The sequence below is a fragment of the Crocodylus siamensis genome, chromosome 1, assembly GCF_052110815.1.
Source record: "Crocodylus siamensis isolate JL-2025a chromosome 1, ASM5211081v1, whole genome shotgun sequence".
NCBI classification, from domain to species: Eukaryota; Metazoa; Chordata; order Crocodylia; family Crocodylidae; genus Crocodylus; species Crocodylus siamensis.
The window spans coordinates 104,745,125-104,765,458 of NC_143395.1; the positions used below are offsets into that span (position 1 = coordinate 104,745,125).

General features: G+C 40.6%; 1 protein-coding gene across 26 annotated transcripts in view; it reads left to right on the forward strand.

The window, feature by feature from the left end:
• EYA4 (EYA transcriptional coactivator and phosphatase 4) overlaps positions 1-20,334 on the forward strand; it is a 246,727-nt gene that overhangs the window by 179,418 nt on the left and 46,975 nt on the right. For 17 of the 26 annotated variants that reach the window (XM_090039378.1, XM_090039426.1, XM_090039368.1 and 14 more), the window contains 5 exons: positions 7,340-7,406; positions 9,454-9,596; positions 9,730-9,873; positions 11,219-11,298; positions 11,661-11,844. In XM_090039378.1, coding sequence (XP_089895504.1) covers positions 7,340-7,406; positions 9,454-9,596; positions 9,730-9,873; positions 11,219-11,298; positions 11,661-11,844 — 618 coding nt within the window. The remainder of the gene's footprint in view (positions 1-7,339; positions 7,407-9,453; positions 9,597-9,729; positions 9,874-11,218; positions 11,299-11,660; positions 11,845-20,334) is intronic. The other 9 variants (XM_090039393.1, XM_090039503.1, XM_090039538.1 and 6 more) reach the window with 2 other exon arrangements.

The following is a 20,334-nucleotide window of genomic DNA, read 5'->3' on the forward strand; positions in this document are numbered from 1 at the left end:
ATTGTCAGCAGTTTTAATAGAAGGGTGAAAGCATTTCAGGCTTTCCATCATCCCTTCTTACTTGTTCATTACACCCAGAAAAATACCTTAAAAGAATGTTCTGAAGGTTACAAAGTCAAGCACTCAAAAGTTAGGAAATATCAAAATGAGGATTTCCTGTGCAAGGTTCTTTCAGATGCCAAAGTATTATGATACAGTATTTATTACATGATCCCATGCTGCAATCTTTCAACATGCCTTTTTGCATGTAGTTTTCTTCATATTTAAAAAGGCAAACTAAAGATGCAGAAATTCCATCATGGAATATTTTGTTAAGGGAAGATAGGTCAGGACTGTCCAATGTCTAAGCCTCCCGAGGGTCCACATGGCCCAGGATCCACACCGGCAGGGGCTGTGCACCACATGAGTAGCACCAGGTGAGGCACAGGCCAGCAGGCTGTGTGCTTCGTGGGTACTCCATCCATCCCCATCCTCCCACTCCACCGCTCCCCAGCCAGGGCACCCCCCTCACTGCTGTCCAGAACAGGTGTGTTCCCTCGCCCTACATGCAAATGGCCTATACTCACTCTCCACTCCCCATGCTGCATCATCTCACTGTCCTCCCCACTGGAGCTAAGGCTGGAAGCAGCAGCCAGAGGAGACGGAGGAATCCAGAGACTGGCTGCTGTTGCAACTGGAGCAATGTGGGGAACAGTAGCTAGGTGAGAGCCCACAGGTCACAACTTAACCTGTCATGGGCCACATGTAGCATGTAGGCTTCAACTGGACAGTCCTGGGACAGGCCGTCTTCAAAGTTAGAATGAATTCTCCACATAGACTTTTTTTCACTTGAGCAAATTAATAGCTGGTAGCAGTGGTAAGTTACCATCATCCTCTGCATGGATCAGCACCAGCTGGGGATTAACGTATTGTCAGTGGGTTTCACAGACAGTTGCTGGGAGCAGCAGAATGGTGGGATTGGAGATTTCTGGGCTCAGTGCCTGTTCTCTGGGAACAAGAGGACTGAAGGGTGCTCCTCTATTTTACTTCTGGCAGGTACACACATACCTGGAAGATTCTAAGCTGTCATGTATGGAAAAAGAATCCAGACTGTCTGTAAGTGCCACTTAAGCACATAAAGGTGAAACAGGATTTAGCCCTTTAGCCCTTAATTTATTAAAGTCCCTTGCTCTGAGAATTGGTTAGATCACCATTTGTTATCTTCATAAAGGTACAGGGGTGGTAGGGAAAACATACTTCTCAGATGTTAAGTGAATAAAAAAATCCTTTAGAGTTTTGTGAGTAGTTTGCTTTGGGCATGGACACACATAACACAGTTTCAACCTGAAGCAGGCTTATGTACAAGCCTTTTAAACCAGTTTAAAGCCATCTGGAACAGTTCAAAAGCATACCTGGACAGTCAGATACTATTTTGAACTGGTTCACTATGAATCAGTTCAGTGGTATGTGTGGACACCCCCTCACTGCCTGTCCCCACTACTACAACTGGCTGCTCTGGTATGCAGTCAGAACCCTCCTGCCCCCTTTTTTCCTTTAGTTGGCACTTTTTTCTACTGCACTGCATTGCACAGTTCATTCAGTAAAAGCTATCTTTCTACCAACCAGCTGTCTCTTCGCTTCCTACTCAACCACAGCCCCTGAACATGCCCTTCAACTCGTGGGAACCAAAAAGTGTGGGTCCAAGCACTTCCCCCACCCACCTCAAGAAAGCCAAACACACTGGGAACTTTGGTTAACTGCAAGCTTTTGAATCTCACTGAGGAGATAGGCCTGCTGAATGTCTCTGAGGTAGGGTCAGAGGGTGACATTGTAGTGTGTCTGCTATAGACTACCAAGCTAGGAGATGAAGTGGATGAGGCTTTCTTCAAATAGCCAGCAGAAGTTTCCTGATCAGAGGCCCTGGTTTTCATGGGGGACTTCAATCACCCTGATACCTTCTGGGAGGGCAATACAGCAGTGTGCATGCAATTCAGGAAGTTTTGGAAGTGTTGGGGACAACTTTCTAGTGCAAGTGTTGGAGAGGCCAACTAGGGGACATGTTCTTCTTGACCTGTTGCTCACAAACAGAGAAGAATTAGTGAGGAATGTAGTAGTGAATGGCAACTTGGGCAGCAGCAACCATGACATGATTGAGTTCAAGATCTTGAGGAAGGGAAGAAAAGAGAGCAGCAGAGCAAGGACCCTGGACTTCAGAAAAGCAGACTCTGACTCACTCAGGGAACTGATGGGCAGAATCCCCTGGGAGGCCAGTCTAATGGGAGAAAGGAGTCCAGGAGACCTGGTTATATTTTCAAGAAACCTTACTGAGGGTGCAGGAATGAACCATCTCAATGCACAGAAAGACTACCAAGTATGTCAGAAGACCAGCTGGGCTTAGCAGGGAACTCTTCAGTGAGCTAACACATAGAAGGGAAACTTACAAGGAGTGGAAACTTGGACAAATGACTAGGGTGACTAAGAGAATTGCTCAAGCATGCAGGGATGAAATCAGGAAGGCCAAATCACAACTGAAGGTGCAGCTTACAAGGGATGTGAAGGGTAACAAGAAGGGTTTCTACAAGTATGTCAGCAACAAGAGGAAGATCAGGAAAAGTGTGGGTCCCTTACTGAATGACAGAGGCAACTAGTGATGGAGGATGCAAAAAAGGCTGTAGTACTCAATGCCTTTTTTACCTCAGTCTTAAAAAAGGTCAGCTCCCAGACCACCTGGCAGCACAGTTTGGGGAGGAGATGAGGAGCCGATAGTAGCAAAAAAACATGTTAGGGGCTATTTAGAAAATTTGGATGTGTATAAGTCCATGAGGCCAGACATGATGCACCCAAGGGTGGTGGGGAGTTGGCTGATGTGATTGCAGAGCTGTTGGCCTTTATCTTTGAAAATTCATGCTGACTGGGAGAGGCCCTGGCTGATTGGAAAAGGCCAAATATAGTGCCTGTCTTTAAGAAAGAGGATCCTGGGAGCTATAGACTGGTCAACCTCACCTCAGTCCTTGGAGAAATCATGGAACAGATCCTTAAGGAAGCCATTTTTAAGCACTTGGAGGAGAAGAAGATGATTAGGAGCAATCAACATGGATTCATCAAGGGCAAGTCATGCCTATCAACCTGATTGCCTTCTATCATGAAATGACTGGCTCTGTGGATGCAGGGAGAGAAGTGGAGATGACCTACCTTGACTTTATCAAGGCTTTTGAATCGGTTTCCCATAGCATTCTTGCAATCAAGCTAAGAATGTATGGGTTAGGTGAATGGACCATGAGGTGGATAAAAAATCGGCTGGATCAAAGGGTAGTAATCAGTGGCTCAGTATCTAGTTGGTATCTAGCCAGTATCAAGTAGAGCACCCCATGGGTCAGTTCTGGGACTAGTTTTGTTCAATATCTTCATCAGTGACCTGGAAAATGGGGTGGATTGCACCTGCGAGTTTGCAGGTGACATCAAGCTGGGGGTATAGTAGAAATGCTGGAGGGTAGGGCTAGGATTCTGAGATTCCCAGACAAATTGGAGGATTAGACCAAAATAAATTTAATGAGGTTCAATAAGAACAAGTGCAAAATCCTGTATTTAGGATGGAACAATCCCACTCACTCGTATGGACTGGGGACCGACTGGCTAACCAGCAGCTCTGCAGAAAAGGACCTGAGGTTTTCAGAGGACAAGAAGCTAAATATGAGCCAGCAGTGTGGCCTTGTTGCCAAGAAGGCTAATAGCATACTGGGCTGCATTAATAGTAATGCTATCAGCAGCTAAAGGGAAGTGATTATTCTCCTCTATTCAGCACTTGTGAGGCAATATCTGGAACACTGTGTCTAGTTTTGGGCCTCCCACTACAGAAAGGCTGTAGACAAATTGGAGAGAGTCCAGTGTAGGGCAACAAAAATAGTTAGGGGCTGGGGCATATTACTTATGAGGAGAGGCTAAGGGAACGGGGCTCATTTAATCTGGAGAAGACAGAGAATTTAATAGCAGCCTTCAACTACCTGAAGGGGGATGTTCAAAAGATGATGGAGCTAGACTGTTCTTATTGGTGGCAGATGACAGAAAAAGGAGCAGTGGTCTCAAGTTTCAACAAGGGATGCTTAGGTTAGATATTAGGAAAAATTTCGCAGTGGGAGGATAGTTAAGCACTGGAACAGGCTACCCAGAGAGGTTGTGGAATCTCCATCCTTGAAGGTTTTGAAGACTCAGCTAGACAAAGCCTTCACTGAGGTGTTACAGTTGGGGATAGTCCTGCTTTTAGGAGGGGTTTGAACTAGATGACCTCCTGAGATCCCTTTGAACCCAACTGTCTACAATTCTATGATTCATGTTTAGAAGAGAAGAGAAGGAAGACAATTGAAAACTCCCACAGTGTCACCCACCTCCTGGGACTCACAAAATATGGGTTCAGGCACTCCCACCCACTACTAAGCCACTGTGAAGCAGACTTGGATGTGTGCTCTTATGCCCTTCTATTAGAGCCTCAGCACTTCATACAGTTGTGAATTGGTTCCAATCAGTGACCTGGTTCAGTTATCCTGCATGCCCATACACTTTGGTATATGCAGCTAAGGGCTTGCCAACAGCAGCAGATCCAGGAGTGGAGTAAGAGGAGTGTAGCTATGCTCCACTTTGGCTATGCTGCATGTACATAGTGAGCTCTATGCTTACCACCTTCTCAGCCTGGACTCCAGAGCTCCACATGTGATGTAATCTCTGTGAGCTCACCAGATGATCAGCATGATCTCTGGCCAGAGCCATGGCCTTCATGCATTTCCAGAGCTCAAGAGCTACTGTTCAGCCCCTCTTATTCCTTAGCTTCTGAATTCAACTGGGAGTGGGAGAGGAAGCAGACAGCAGCAGTGCTCACCCCCCGGGCTCTGGAGCTTCAAAAAGCAGTGGCTCTGGCCAGAGCTCATGCCAATGGGAACCTGCACAGCACAGACAATAAGGTCTGAGCTCACTGCACATGCACAGCATGACCATACTGCCACCCTCCCCATAACCTTCCTATGGATCTGCCCTTTCCTTCTTCAGCAGAGGCACTCACTATTAATAAGAAAGAATATCCACACTAAGAGTTACACATACATATTAATGTGAAACAATACATTCCAAAGCTTATTGCTCCAGAGTTTATTGCTCTGAGAGTGCCATTTGCACATGCTCCCAGGACTGCAGCATGTTGAGTCAGGTTAGAGCAGCCCCAGCTGGCAGCAGGCCCCAGGGGTCAGCCTGCCAGACTGGAGCTGCACACCGTGGCTCAACATGTTACAGAAGGGCGGGCTGGCAGCAGGCAACCCCTCACTAAAGCACCCTCCTGTCCCAGCCAGCCCTGTCACCATCTACTCATGCGCTGCTGTGAAGAAAAATACCTTGTAGCAGGACAGTACTTGTATTTACAACTACTGTCCTGCTGCAGAGTAAATTAGTTTACTTCAGCTTATTAGGGGTGCACATATAGATGTGCAACATTTAGTGTGCAGCTAATTGGTCTACTGCACAATAAAGATTTTGTGCCCAGGATGAAATAACTCCTGCTCTTTAGATTCACATTCTAGCTTTTTCAATAGCTTCCCAGGATAGACAGACCTTAAGCAACTTTCAAACATACATACTTTTATGAAAATTGATGGCACATGTTCAAAAATTACAATCTAGTATTCCCTTATTTTTAAGATATACCTAATCTGAATTGAAGATAAGTTATTTCTTTTCTTTCTAGTATATTTTTCCTTAAATGTGAGATGTTCTAAATATGTTTTAAATGCCACATGAATTACGAAGGTCTGTGTGTGTTCAGAGCAATAGATCTTAAAGGCATTCATTAGACTTCTACATAGAAATATATCACATTTCATAAAATAGTTAGGAACCTAAACCTATTTGTCACTTCTACAATTCTAAAAGTTGGTTTCTAGTACCATTATGAACAGCTCAGGAAGAGGGTATACTTTGAAGTATAACTATGATTGATTAGACTAAAGAAATTCCAGTGCTTCGTTGTGTACCACTTTAATCTTTTGAAAAGTGAATGAACAGCAGATGGCCTAATAAAGACACTCTGTATGTTTGCCCAGTATGGATTTGCTCTGAAGGAATTGGTTCAACACTTTAGAGTACATATATTTGGAATACATCTGTCTTAGTCAAGACAGATGGTTAAAGGAAAGAGAAACTTCCAAACACTTGGAATTAGTCCAGTTTGTGCACTATTTTTTAATGAAATTTTAATAAAATATGACTATCGTTCTGTGAGCTTTCTCAAAAGAATACAGCTGGTAGTAGTGTAGACTAATAAGGTAAATTGCTACTGTGTTGGGTTGTTTATGCGTGTGTTTAAAATGCAAATATTGCCACCAATCCTCTAATTAGTGTGATGATAAATAAGTGAATTCATTTTCCAGGACTGTCAATCTATAAGTTTTCACCACTGCTAAATTTACTCTAAAAACTCAAGCATAAAGAAAACATATACTGCAAAATCAAATGTCTAATGAAACTTGTGGATATGAAGCTTTAAAGTAGATATTTTTCAATGCTATGTAATATACATTAGATTACACACTTTATTTTAAGTAGCAGTTTTTAGTATACTAAAGTTTCAGTTAGTGAAAGCTTCATGGCTTATAGATCAAAGATTGTGAATTACATGCACCTAAAATGTATGCAGAAATGTATATCAAATCTTTAAAAGTGCTGCGTGCTAATCCTAGGTGAAAATGTTCCATACAACATGGACTACTTAAGTCCTGCTGCATGTTTTCTGTTCATGTATTAAAATGTAGTCATTTAGGGCACCTATACACCTGCAGCAAGGCTGCTCTGTTGTGCTATAATTACAGACTCGATTAATCGAGTCTGCTGGAGCGTTGTAATTACTGCACTCCAGCAGACTCCAGCATCATGCGTATCAGTGTCCCCATGCTGAAAAACAGCAGTGGCGATTCTTTAACTAAATCTTGTTGAATGAGCTTTAGTTAAAGTGCCCCTGCTGCCATTTTTCAGCATGGGGACACTGATACATGTGACGCTGGAGTCTGCTGGAGCACAGTAATTACCATGCTGGAATCTGTTGAAGCATGGTAATTTCAGATGAGTTTTAGTCAGAGCACCCTCACCACCATTTTTCAGCACAGGAACACTGATACACGTGTTGCTCCAGGCACTTTAATTAAAGTGTACCCACCACCCCTCCCAGGTCACATGTATAAACACCTTTAAACATTGAAAGATTATCCCTTTTTAGCTAAATATTCTATTAATTAATGTAAAAAAAAATGTATTGTCTTTGCAATTTGTTTTGTATGTTAAATTTTTTTGGTTTAAAAGTGTTGTACTTTTGTTTTTTGTTTTACAGTAATAACGAGTAGTGGCTACAGCCCAAGATCAGCACATCAGTACTCACCGCAGATATATCCCTCAAAGTTAGTGGCTACACCTTTATTAGCTTTTCTTACTGAATGACCAAGACTTTAGGCAATTCTGTTGTTAGAGTTTTAGATCTTAATGATCAATCTGTTGATCAGTATCTACTTCGAAAATAACTTAAGGGTTGATGCTGCTCTCCATTAGTATAATTTCGCTATATTTTTTTCTTGTCAAAATATACATTTTTGCAGTGTACATGGTACAGGTACTTCTTAGTACAAGACTGTTGTTGCACAATATATACTATTGATTACATTTATAGAACGTAAGGGCAAGATTGAGCCCTAGTAGTCAGGTTCTCAGATGTAGGCAGCTGAACACGTTAACATAGTATGTTCAGACATATGGAAATGGGCACTTAGGTGTACTTAAAAATACACAGGCACAATTGCATGTGCAAAAGGAACACTTGATTGCATGGTATTATAAGCTTAAACATGGTATTATAAGCCAAATATTCCCAAGCAATGAAAAAGCATGCATCTGTTGCTCCAAAATCACAAGATTGGCTTAAGAAATCAAAAGATTTTTAAAAGAATAGATTTTTGGTTCTTTGTATTTGCCTTCTATTTTTTTTTAATCTTAGGCATCATATTTTCTAGCTTTTTTATTATGATTATTTTGCAGTCACAAGGGCTAGAAAGTTGACTTTTTATTTGATTATACATGAATGCTGACATTCTCATTTAATTACATAACTCCAAGAGCAAAAAGTTGTTAAAAAACACGAAGACTTTAGGTAAAATTGCTAGGGATGGCACGGGGGTAATGCATACATGTGGCATTGCCAGTTTTGTGCACACACGTGTATTACAGCAGTATGCACTTTTTCCTGCATAGATGACAGTGCTAATTAACTTGAAAAAATTGGTTTATGCTTCTACAATGCAAATCTTGAAACTTTAGCAAGTTGTGCCTTCTAAAGTTACTTTGTTTTGGTAAGTTTGCATTCACGTCATAATATAACATATTTAAGAATATAAATAAGTGTCTGAATTATATGTGGTCTTTCTTATGTCTCTGATAATGGGATTTGGCCTTCAGTATATCAGATTCTTGGCCAAATATATTACAAGGTCTAGCTGAATTTTTAATTTGCTATAACAATTTATTGGCATCTAAATGCGTAATCTTTTTCTGACAGCAATTGCTGCCAACTGTACTGAACTAACTAGAAAAACAAAAGCAAAATAAATTAGCATCTAATGCTTAATCGTGGCTTTTAATGGCCAAATTTCAGTTTGGTTAATTCTGCAGTGTGTTTATTCAACTTTTGGTCCATAAAATGTTGTTTGACTTATTAAAGAATCCAAGACAAATGTTTCACTGTATGTTTTTCAACTCTGGAGGGCAACATTTCCAACTTGATTTTATTCACTCTCCACATAAAATTTTAGTACTTATAAACAAATGATCACATTTATTTCCATTCTGTTTTGTTTAGCGTATATTTTCCAAATTGTGAAAGCCCACCTGAATAGTAAAGTATCACCAGAGACATTTTTAATGCTACTTAATATGGACATGATCCATCTCCCATTGAAGTCAAAAGACCAGATCATCAGTTGCAGTTGAGCAAACGTGGTTTGCAAATAGCACATAGACATGGTAAAAGTGTCTATAAACTTAAAGTTGACCTTTACTTTACTTAAAGTTGAACTCTACTTTCCTGCTATTGCTGGTATACGCAAGGCCAGATCCCCTACACTTGGTTAGAAGAGCCTGAGAGCTCTTCAGAGTTACATCTGCTGCTAAGGGTTCAACACCAAATAGAGTTATGGGATGGTCCACTTGTAGCTCCATACTGTAATCTTAAAGTTAGATTGTACTGGTGAAACAGCACAAAAAATGCACTCTGTGCCAGAGAACAGAAACCATAGAGCCTTCCATTTACTTTAGTGGGGGATGGACTGGGTTTCCACAAGAGTAGTTTTTGGCAAAATAAACTGTTTTTTGACTTCTTAAAGCCTTTTTTATTTAATTGCTTGAATTAAAATGCCAAGTATTTGTTGCCACAGTAATGCTATTTTTCCTGGTATTTAGGCCCTATCCACACATTCTTTCTACACCAGCAGCTCAAACTATGTCAGCCTATGCTGGACAGACCCAGTATTCAGGAATGCAACAGCCAGCGGTCTATACAGCCTACTCACAGACAGGACAGCCTTACAGTTTACCTACTTACGGTATTTGACTTTTGCTCTTACTCCTCCATAGTTAGCACTAACATCAATTGCAGGTTTGATTATTTTTTTACTTTTCTCCCCATCTGTAAGAAAATATTTTAAAGAATCAGTTGAAAATTAATTTCTTACGCAGATTTGGGTGTAATGTTGCCAGGCATCAAGACGGAAAGCGGGCTTTCACAAACACAGTCACCACTGCAGAGTGGGTGCCTCAGTTACAGTCCAGGATTTTCCACCCCGCAGCCAGGCCAAACACCATATTCTTATCAAATGCCAGGTCAGTAGCCATTGCCATCATGTTTTTCATTTCAATGGAACTGTTCATAGAGTGAGGTGCAATTCAGTATGAGTAAGAATATCTGAAATAGGTCTTTTAGGTACAGGAATGTTTTGGCCCAAAAAAATATAGATCTCTGCCTAGTGGGATTGTTAGAAGCACCAGCATAGGTTAGGTACCTAAATCCCATGGAGTTCTATAACAATTAGACACTTCATTTACTTACATACTTTTGAAAATCCCACTAAACACATATGTGCATCCTTAAGCACCTAAATAATGTAAGAAATTTTACTTTTTATATTTGCTTAATCAAAAAAAATGCTTATAAGGTGTCTGAATGGTAGACTAACAAATGAAGTCACACAATGTCAGTCCTCATACAGATTTGAGCAACAGATTTGGAAATTCATGATGACAACATCTCAATCCAATACCTTCAACAGTGAAATGCTTGCTGTTGGAGTCAAGAGAACCTGTTTGATTCCATCCACAAAAGGATTTCACCCTCAATTTACATTTGTTAATTAAAAAGAGAGGAAAAAAGAAAAGAAAAGCAGCAGCAATTTATAAGATGTACTAGCAGACTCCCTACAAAAATGGAAGATATTATTATTATTTTTATAAAAATTATTATTATAATTTTACCTTTTTCTTTTTTCTGTGTTATACATTTATGAATATTCTGCCATTTGATACTTGTTTTCTTTTGGATTCTACTAAATGATTGTAATTTTTTTCTTAATATATCATTATTGTATTTATTTTTCACTCTTTCGTTTTAACATGTACAGTTTTATTTGGATATTTTTATCTTTGTTATTTTTTAGCTTCCAATGTGTTTTTATCTTCATATAATATAAAGTAAAATAATATAAAGTATTCCTTAATTGCAGCATGGGTTATCCAGAATATGAGGATAAGCATGGATTGTGCTCTATGATCTGTTAAAATACCTGTATCATTAAAAACTTTAAGCAAAAATTTATTTTGGCTGAGACTTTATGGTTGCAAGAGAACACAAACTCAGCTACATGAATGAAGTGCAAGAAGGGAGTGGTAAAAATAAATTTATGTAGGAATGTCTGAGATATTATAGCAAATGTGAAGCTTCTTTTTTGATCAGCAAAATCAAACTTTTTTATACAATACGAAAAGGAAAAAGTAAATATAGCATGTGTTTTAGTTCTGTTAAATATTATAACATTTTATATTCTAAAATGAGATTCTGAGGTCTTTGAGCTTCTGATTTGTCTGTGGTTTAATGTGAAATATGTTATTTAGACTGTTGTTACCATCCACAAATAAATAACTTCTTGTATTGAATTTTGTTTTTAAACTTTAGGTTCTAGCTTTACACCATCATCTACTATTTATGCAAACAATTCAGTCTCAAATTCTACAAACTTCAGTAGTTCACAACAGGTATGAATATAAATATTTTTATGTGAAATACAAAATAATCGTATTTTAAAGACATAGGATACTTGCATAATAACTATAAATTTGACCTATTAACATTGAAATAAAACTGTTACGGATGCACATTTGGTATGGACAATTGTAAAAATCCCAGTTTCCCTTTTTTTGGACATTTGGTCTTTTCCCATTTTTTTGGGCATTTAAATATGTTTTAAAATCTGGCTGTTAATTTTAATAGATGATTCATAAAAACAAATCGGCAGTATTCTTGATTACTTTGTATGAAATCACATGATTGCACACACACAAACATAAAAGAGGGCTCACTGATTGTTTCACTTTATTAATTTCCTTTACTATTCCAGGAGTATCCATCTTACACCACTTTTGGCCAAAACCAATATGCACAGTATTATTCAGCATCAACCTATGGAGCATATATGACCTCAAACAATACCGCTGATGGCACTTCTTCATCATCATCCACCTATCAGTTGCAGGAGGCTCTCCCTGGCCTGACTAGTCAACCAGGTACAGACCTACATTCAGGTGAAACATTTTTGTTTATTTTATCTAATCTGTTTAGAGGTGTAAAGAGTAGAAATTAATAATCCAACATAGAAAAAATTTAACTGATTTGAAATAATCAAAGATATTTATATTTTATGTAAAAAGTTAAGAAGGTATTTTAAAAGGAAAAAAAGAATCTTGTACATCTAGGTTAGATGTTATTTTCGCAAACTGATTGATACATCAGTGTTGTGAGGAGCAAAGAGCAAAGCTATGCAATCATGGATAGATCTTTGCTTACCCAGAATTACTGTGTTAGGGCAAGTAAGGCAACCCCAGCCCAACTCTCAACAAAAACTTAATATCGGAATACGGTGAGATCTCATATTACTGAGACTGGAGTACTGGAGTATATTTACTAGTCTCTTGTATTAGATGTTATAATAAATAATTAAAACCAAGCCAAATATTTGTTTATTTAGCCCCCAATCTAGAAAGCCATTGTGAAGCCCTTAGCTACCTTACCTTCTAATTCTAAAAATTTAATAATTTACAGTACAGCCCTCTGATATTAGTATAAATAAGTCTGTAAAATTATTTTAAAATAGTCAAAATGTCAATAAGAAGCTCTCAGAGGTTAGGAAAAAGCAGTTCCCTTTGCCAGGCCAACTGTGCCCCCTTGTGCGTCTGCTTTACAGTACAGTATTTTATTACTTTGTCACATACCTTTTCCACAAGACCTCACCTCATCCAATGCATGAAATTAGCATTCTTCAGTGCGTGAGGCAGTGTTCAGTTTTTCTTTTTATCCTAATCATTTAGCTTGTAGCCCCATGGCTGTATACCTTTCAAATACTTCTGTTAATAAGGATTTCTTTTCCTTTTGGATAGTGTGGTGTCCATTATATTAGTTGCCTCGTAAAGATTAATGATTTTATCTTTGTAACATCCCTGTGAAGTCAAGTAGTAGTACCCTCATCTTATGTGTGGGACAGAGATAAGACAGATTAAGTGGTTTACCCTTAAGCCACATAAGTCTGTAGGAGAGAAAAAAGAGCCTGGCAAGTTTCAGTCCAGAAGCTCAGGAACACTGTTTCTCTTCTAGGGGATTTTGCTTCATTCGTGATAAACAATGCAGTATCTGTAATGAGTCTCTGTTCCATAATCTATGGAAAGCTGTGGAAGGATTGACTGATTTCAGTGAGTTTTCAAGCAAACTCGGTGCATCTACATGAGACGCTGACTGTGCAATAGCTCGTTACTACTGTGTGGAAGCCTTGAATGGCAGGTATCATGATGTGACGCTACTGCGCAGTAATAACAAGCTACTGCACAATCAGCATCACCCAAAAGCCGTTCAGCAATGCTACGGTGCAGTAACTCTGGTTACTGTGCAGTCATTTGATACTTGTTTATACAAGTACTAAATGACTACGCAGTAACAACTGCGCAGTCAGGGTTTCACGTAGATGCAGCCTCTGTGAAAGAGAAATAGGTGCATTGGACCTAAACTTCTCTTTATTCTCTTTGCAGTAAGTGAACTGAATGAAATACAAGTACTGTAAAAATATAATAATGAATGTGGTCACAAAGGAGTTACAATTATATGCAAATTATGGACAGCACTGGTAATACCTTCTATAACAGATTCCCCATGCTTCCCATTACAAAAACTGTATGTGTGGAAATGGGTATTTTTCTTTCTCTTGGACCTTGAAAATAGTTGAACAGCTTTGACTAAAGCTTAAGTAATGTTAACCACTGGATTCAGCAAAAAAACCTGACAGAATTTAAGACAAAAAGTAAAATGTCAATAAGTTGTACTCAGGTAAAATTGGAATACTTGTGAAAAATTGACTGTACTCATTGTTCCACATTATAGCTTAAAATATTTTACTGTATGTTGAAAAATGTAATGAATATTATTTAAATGATGTTAGACTGTTTATGTTCCAATGTGTGTTTCCATAACCTTTTGAACTTCCTGAGGGAACTTGACAGTATTTTTTTCAGTTGGTAGGTTTGCACTTTATCTCATCCTATTGCTGAAATTATTAGAAGTGATCTATTGGTATAGTGCATTTACAAGCTCTCTTGCTGTTGTGCTTTATAAACTGAATACAATGTGAGGATCTTTATATGACCTAAACAGAATGTTAAAAAGCATGTATGCAAGGAAGAGTAAGAAGGATGTATATGTTTTAAATGGTTTTTTTTAAATGTATAAATACATGAACGTGTCTTTTAAGTACCCTGTGCATCTGGACTTGTAAATCTGCTCACACCCCCCCAATTCTGTGAAATGTTGAACTGATCATGCGACACTGTGTGCACAGTGCAACACCCACTTTACAAATACACTGCATGCCTGTGTCCTTGTGTGTCACTTTAAAAATATATTTGCTTAAGTAAAGTGCAGCGTTTTGAATGTTTAGCCCTTAGTTTGGAACATGGTGAACACTTCTGATATAGTAGGTCACATCTGAACATTGCAGGCTAGATCATGTTCTACTTGCTGTCCAAACAGAGCCTCATTGGCTGGTGAACCATGGGCTAGCCATTTAAAGTCTGAGAAAGAGGGCAATCAGGTACTTCCCTCTTCATTCCTCTCTGGTATGCAAATCGTGTGCCTGATGATATTCCAAATAGCTAGCAGGGTCTCCTTTCATTAATCTGGGGTGAGAGTACTTTTTGTTTACTGAAGGTAGAAAATCCTTTAACACATACAAATAATCATGACACACAGCCCAACAGTCAAATCTCAATTTTAATTGTATTTATTAAATCAAGAAAGAAGAGAACCAGATAAAAACTTTTTGCTAACTGTACAAACTATAAGAAGCTGCAGTCAGAAAATGACTTGCAGTGTTAAAGAATGCCTAGTTATGTTCTTGCATGCTGTTAGTCAGATCTCAAGTCACGTTTTCTTTCTCAGAGATAAAAGCACTCCTTGTTCTTCTTGTACCTGTCTGTGTGTGTTATCGGAAGGCTAGATCTGAAACTACAGTCTAAAACTACCTAACGCAGGAAACATCTGAAACTCACTGAGTCTTCTCCAGCCTGAAATTTCCTTAGGTGACTGTGGTTCAGTTCTGGGCAAGCGCAGAATTACTTGAACTGAGCAACTTATGCCTAGCTCATGCCTATGTCCTACTGGGATAGAAAAACTAGACAAAGTAGCAGCTAAGCTGCTTAAGGGGTCTAATTCAGAAGGTGTGCACCAACATGATTGGTTCCCTCAAAAAACAGAAGTTTGCTGTTGAGTCTGGAGGGTTGGGGAATCCAGCTGCTGGCTGTGAGCCTGCAGCTGGTCTCCCCTAGCAATGATCCTCTTACTCTTGTCCAACCACTGTTTTCAGAATGGGAGGATGGAAAAGGAGTGGAGAGAGTTCATTCTTGGGGTTTTCCAATTGACATTGGAGGGTCATGTGGGGAGAGAGGGGGGAGGGGAGGCTCCAGTCCACCCACCCCACCGTCCAGTGCCAGGTAGAAAAACCCCAAACTGAACTTCCTTCTCTCCCTTTCCCCCCTCTCATTCTGAAAACAACACTGAGGCTGGGAGGAGGCACAGGCACAAGTTACTGAAGATGTTATGTTTCGGAATGTCTTCATCTCAACCCTGGGATTGGGCCCTTTTAAAGCTCTCTGCAGCAGGACACTTCTGTTTAGTCATGGCAGTAGAGCACTTTTGAGGCCAGATAGGGTGAAAATTGTCACTTCTGTCTATGCCTTAAGTTCCTTATGTGTAGTTTCCAGGGCATCTCAGGTATCAGTCAGTCTTGTAACCATCTTGCTTCAGAGCCCTTCTCCCTGCTGTCAGCAGGGCCAGACTTCCTGTTCTGGCTCAGCCTTTGGGTTTTTATGCCTCCTAAGCCCTGCTCCTTCTGATCAGGTGACTCTCCAGCCACCCACAAGGGTTTCCAGTTAGGGCCAGATGGCTAGCTTGCAGGGCAGCTTACAACGGCTACTCTTCCTGCCTTAGCAGGGCTCCTCCCTACTGTTCTGTTGCTGAGCTGCTAGCCCTGCAACAAGCACGCTTAGTCTATGGCTCCCTGGCTCTTCACTCAAGTGCCAAAGCCCTCTGGCTTCCTGTTACACCAGGACTCATATTCCCAAGAAAGGGCTACAACTCTTGGTATTATAGGCATTGCTCCTCTACCCCTCTCTTGCTTGCTCTCAAGACTACAGAACCCATTTCACTTTAAAGATGACTGGTTACAAAACAGAAATAATCCTGGCACTGCAGCTAAAGACTCTTTCCCTCCCCAGGGGAGTGTTATACTCACTGAACTAGAGTCAGGCTATTTTTTGCTGAAACCCTTTTGGACCAGTGACTCATGCACTTTTGGCTGCCTAATGGCCAACCTTCCACAAGGAGGATGGAGAGTGCAACCTTTTCTATAGTTTGGTAGTCAGGGAACTTGGCTACAGAGTGGGAGAAATGGAAATCTCTTTATGCTGAGGCGGGTCTAAGACCAGATCTCCCTCTTTCTGGATTAGTTATCTAGCCACCAGACTTGGAGAAAATGTCAGTATTATACTGTACCTTAGGACTGGGCATTTTGAATTGCAAAGTGCAATGGATTGTAAGTGAACAGAGGCACCTAATGCTCAGCCTAAATAAGGACCGCAAGTGCAGAGCTGGGAGGGGACCAGGGAGGCGGGGGGGGCACACTCCCCAGTCTGTTCCCAGACTTGTGGATCTGGGCAGGGAACCCACCCCCCCAGCACCAGTTCCATGACCACAGGGCAGTGCTGGGAGACCCTTAGGTTCCAGACTACTGCACCAGACAGCATAGTTTGGGGAGGAGATGAGCAGCCAACAGTGGTGAAAGAACAGGTTAGGGACTATTTAAAAAAGCTGGACATATACAAGTCCATGACACCATGCAGGATGCACACCTGAAGGTGCTGCTGATGAGATTCCAGAGCCACTAGCCATCATCTTTGAAAACTCATGATGATCAGGAAAGGCTTTTGATATGGTCTCCCACAACTTTCTTGCAGGCAAGCTAAGGAAGTATGGGCTGGATGAATGGACTGTAGGGTGGATAGAAAACTGGCTGTAGCATCAGGCTTAGAGAGTAGTAATCAATGGCTCAATCTTTAGTTGGCAGCCAGTCAAATGGAGTGCCCCAGGGGTCGGTCCTGGGGCCGATTTTTTTCAGTGTCTTCATCAACAACTTGGAAGATGGCATTGAGTGAACCCTCAGCAAATTTGAAGATGACGCCAAGATGGGGGGAGTAGAGGATATGCTGGAGGGTAGGGTTAGGATTCAGAGTGACCTAGACAAATTGGAGGATTGGGCCAAAAGGAATCTCATGAAGTTCAGCAAGGACAAGTGCAAAAATCCTGCACTTAGGGCACAACAATCCCCTGCATCAGTACTGGTTGGGCAGCAGCTCTTTGGAAAAGGACCTAGGGGATACAGTGGACAATAAGCTAAATGTGAGCCAACAGTGTGCTTTTGTTGCAAAGAAAGCTAATGGCATACCGGGCTGCATTGGTAGAAGTATTACCAGCAAGGTAAGGAAAGTAATTATTCCCCTCTATTCAGCACTGGTGAGGCCATATCTGGAGTACTGTGTTCAGTTTTTGCCCCCCCTAAGGAAAGAATATGGACAAATTAGACAGCATCCAGCAGACAGCAACAAAAATGGTAAGGGGAAGAGGGACATGACCTATGAGGAAAGATTGAGGGAACTGGGCTTATTTAGTCTAGAGAAGAGGAGGCTGAGAGAGGATTTAATAGCAGCCTTCAACTACCTGAGTCTCTTCAGCCTGGAGAAAAGAAGGCTCAGGGGGTGGGACTTAGTGGCAGCCTATAAGTATACAAGGAGGGTGGTATTCGGACCTGGGAGAACAGTTGTTCACCAGGGCTGCCCAAGGGATAACAAGGACTAATGACCACAACCTTTTGGAAGGCTTACTTATTCTGGACATAAGGAAAAAATTCTTTACAGTCCGAGTGCCCAGGGTCTGGAACAGACTCCCCCAGGGGTGGTGCAAGCACCTACTCCAGATTCATTCAAAAGACATTTGAATGTTTATATTGCTGGGTTCATTTGACCCCTGGATGCTTCCTTCCTACAGCAGGGGAGCTGGACTCAATGATCTTGCAAGGTCCCTTCCAGCCCCTAATGTCTATGAAATCTACCTGAAGAGGGGTTTGAATAAGGATGTAGCTAATCTGTTCTCAGTAGTGACAGCTGACAGAACAAGAAGCAACGCTCTCAAGTTGCAGCAAAGGAAGTTTAGGTTAGATATTAGGAAAAAAAATTCTCACTAGGAGGGTACTAAAATACTGGAACAGGTTATCCAGAGAGGTGATGGAATCTCCATCCTTGGAGACTTTTAAAACCTTGCTAGACAAAGCTGTGGCTGTGATGATCTAATCAGGGATGGTCCTGCTTTGAGCAGGGGGTTGGACTAGATGACCTCCTGAGGTCCCTTCCAACCCTCATTTTGTATGATTCTATGATAACGGTCTCCCAGCCCCCCATTACCCTATCGTGACAGTGGAGGTGGGGGTGGGCTGGGAGATAAGAAGCTCCCAGCCCACACTCTCTGATCATAATCTGGGAGCAGGGGGCTTGGAGATCCTTTTTGCCAAGGCAGAAGGGGGACCTGGTTCTCACCCAGTAGCAAGGAGTTATCTCCCATTCTCTGGTGGACAGCTGACAGAAGAAGATTTTGCTCCCGGTCAGGCTCCTTAACAAGTGCTACAACACCATTATTTGCCCAGTAAATTTGCTCCTTGCATTTGCAGGTAGCAAATTTACTCAGTATTAAGAAGGTTTACTGTGAAGTAAGCATGTGTATGTGTAGACACACATGCTTACTTTGCAGTACACTGTGCTAATGCTGAGTTAAGCATCTCATGTAGACCTACCCATTTACTAGGATGGCCTGATTTCTTCATTCTGTGGAAGTCTGTTTATACAGAAAGTGGCATTGTAGTAATCATCCTGAGGAAAAGAATATATTGTAAATGGTAGTTTATTGTATTCAGTCACTGCTATTCATCACAGCTGGTACTCAGAGGGATCAGAAACCTGAGAACAATGCTTGTTGACCTAATGCTGTTAGACATATGTAAAATGTAATGTGAATTAGAACTTAACCATGGTCTATGAGCAGCTTCACTCCAGACTAAGTCACTTACTGTATTTTATGTTATTCAGAAGTTTATGTCACATTTGCTTGAGGATGTTCCCAGTAATGTCTCTGTAGTATGCAACCTGAAGAGAGGGTGGCAGCATAGACTCAGTAGAGAGTCTAGCAGCTTCTGAAGTTTGGATGAGGGTGCTAGGACACCTTAGCTCAAACTTAGCAGTGGCACAGTGTTTCTGGTTGCTCCTTTTCCTAAAAGAGGAGAGAGCACACTGACTTCTGTTGCTGATAGAACTGGGAAGAGGTACTGGAGCCTGCCTTTGTACAGAGAGGAATATACATGGGCACATGTCAGTCTTCATCAGCTTTCCCTTTGGACCTTCCTAGCTTTCCTTTATCAGCTTTCCCTGCGGATGCTCCCCTGTTCAGAAGCAGCACAGATTTAGACATGTACTGGATTTGTGCATGAGTTTAAATGTTTCTCCAGAACACAGATAGTGTAAAGGGCCCTTCTTTTTAACCATTGCACTCTTGCTCCATTTCCTTTTGTCAGATCTGTTATGAGGCTTTGCTGCCATGGAAGCTCTACTGCTAGGGCTGCAGCAGTTTATGTTCATCATCTGTAATAATGAGCCGTACCATGTTCATGCATAACGCTTACCTGTTGCTTTACTGCATACCCATTGCTGGGAGTCTCCAGATTTCTAGTAGCGCTGTAATGCAGCACTATCCCAAATAAGTATTATATTTTTTTTCAGTTTTTTAATTCAAGTTGTAAAACTTTTAAATCAGTGTTCTACTCTGTGCTGAAGCCATTTAAGGATAAGAAATTACAGCATTTCTCCTTTACTGTGAATGAGCTTGCTGTTTGTAAAAAGCAAATCAAGCAATTAAGCCTACAGTTGTTCAAAAAGCCATGCATTACTGACTTTTACAGTTCTAAAATAGACGCATACCTTGCATTCAAGTAAGAGACAGCTGTTCATTCTGAATTAGAGATTAGCTTAATGAAATAAAGTTGGCTCTAAATATATAGAACTTATGAGGTACAGTGATTAGTTACAGTACCGATTAATGGATAATTGTAGGATCAGGCACAGTGTTGGTCCATAAAGGATAATGAAGTGACTGGTAATGATTAATGGAAAATGGAAATGGTATGAAATATACATTTACTTCAGCTATTGGGTGCTTTTAGGAAAAGATTTAACAACTGTGTTTTATTTAAAAGCTTGGAAGACGAAAGTAAATACAGTTGTTGGGAACAGATGTTTTCTTTCATTAGAAATGAGTCTTGATATTGTAAAACATTAAATATTTCCTAAATATATAAAATTTTCTAATGTGCTAAAAATAATTAAGACTTTCAGACTCAAGAACTCAGGATTTTCTTTTAGTCTTAGGTTTATTCTGCT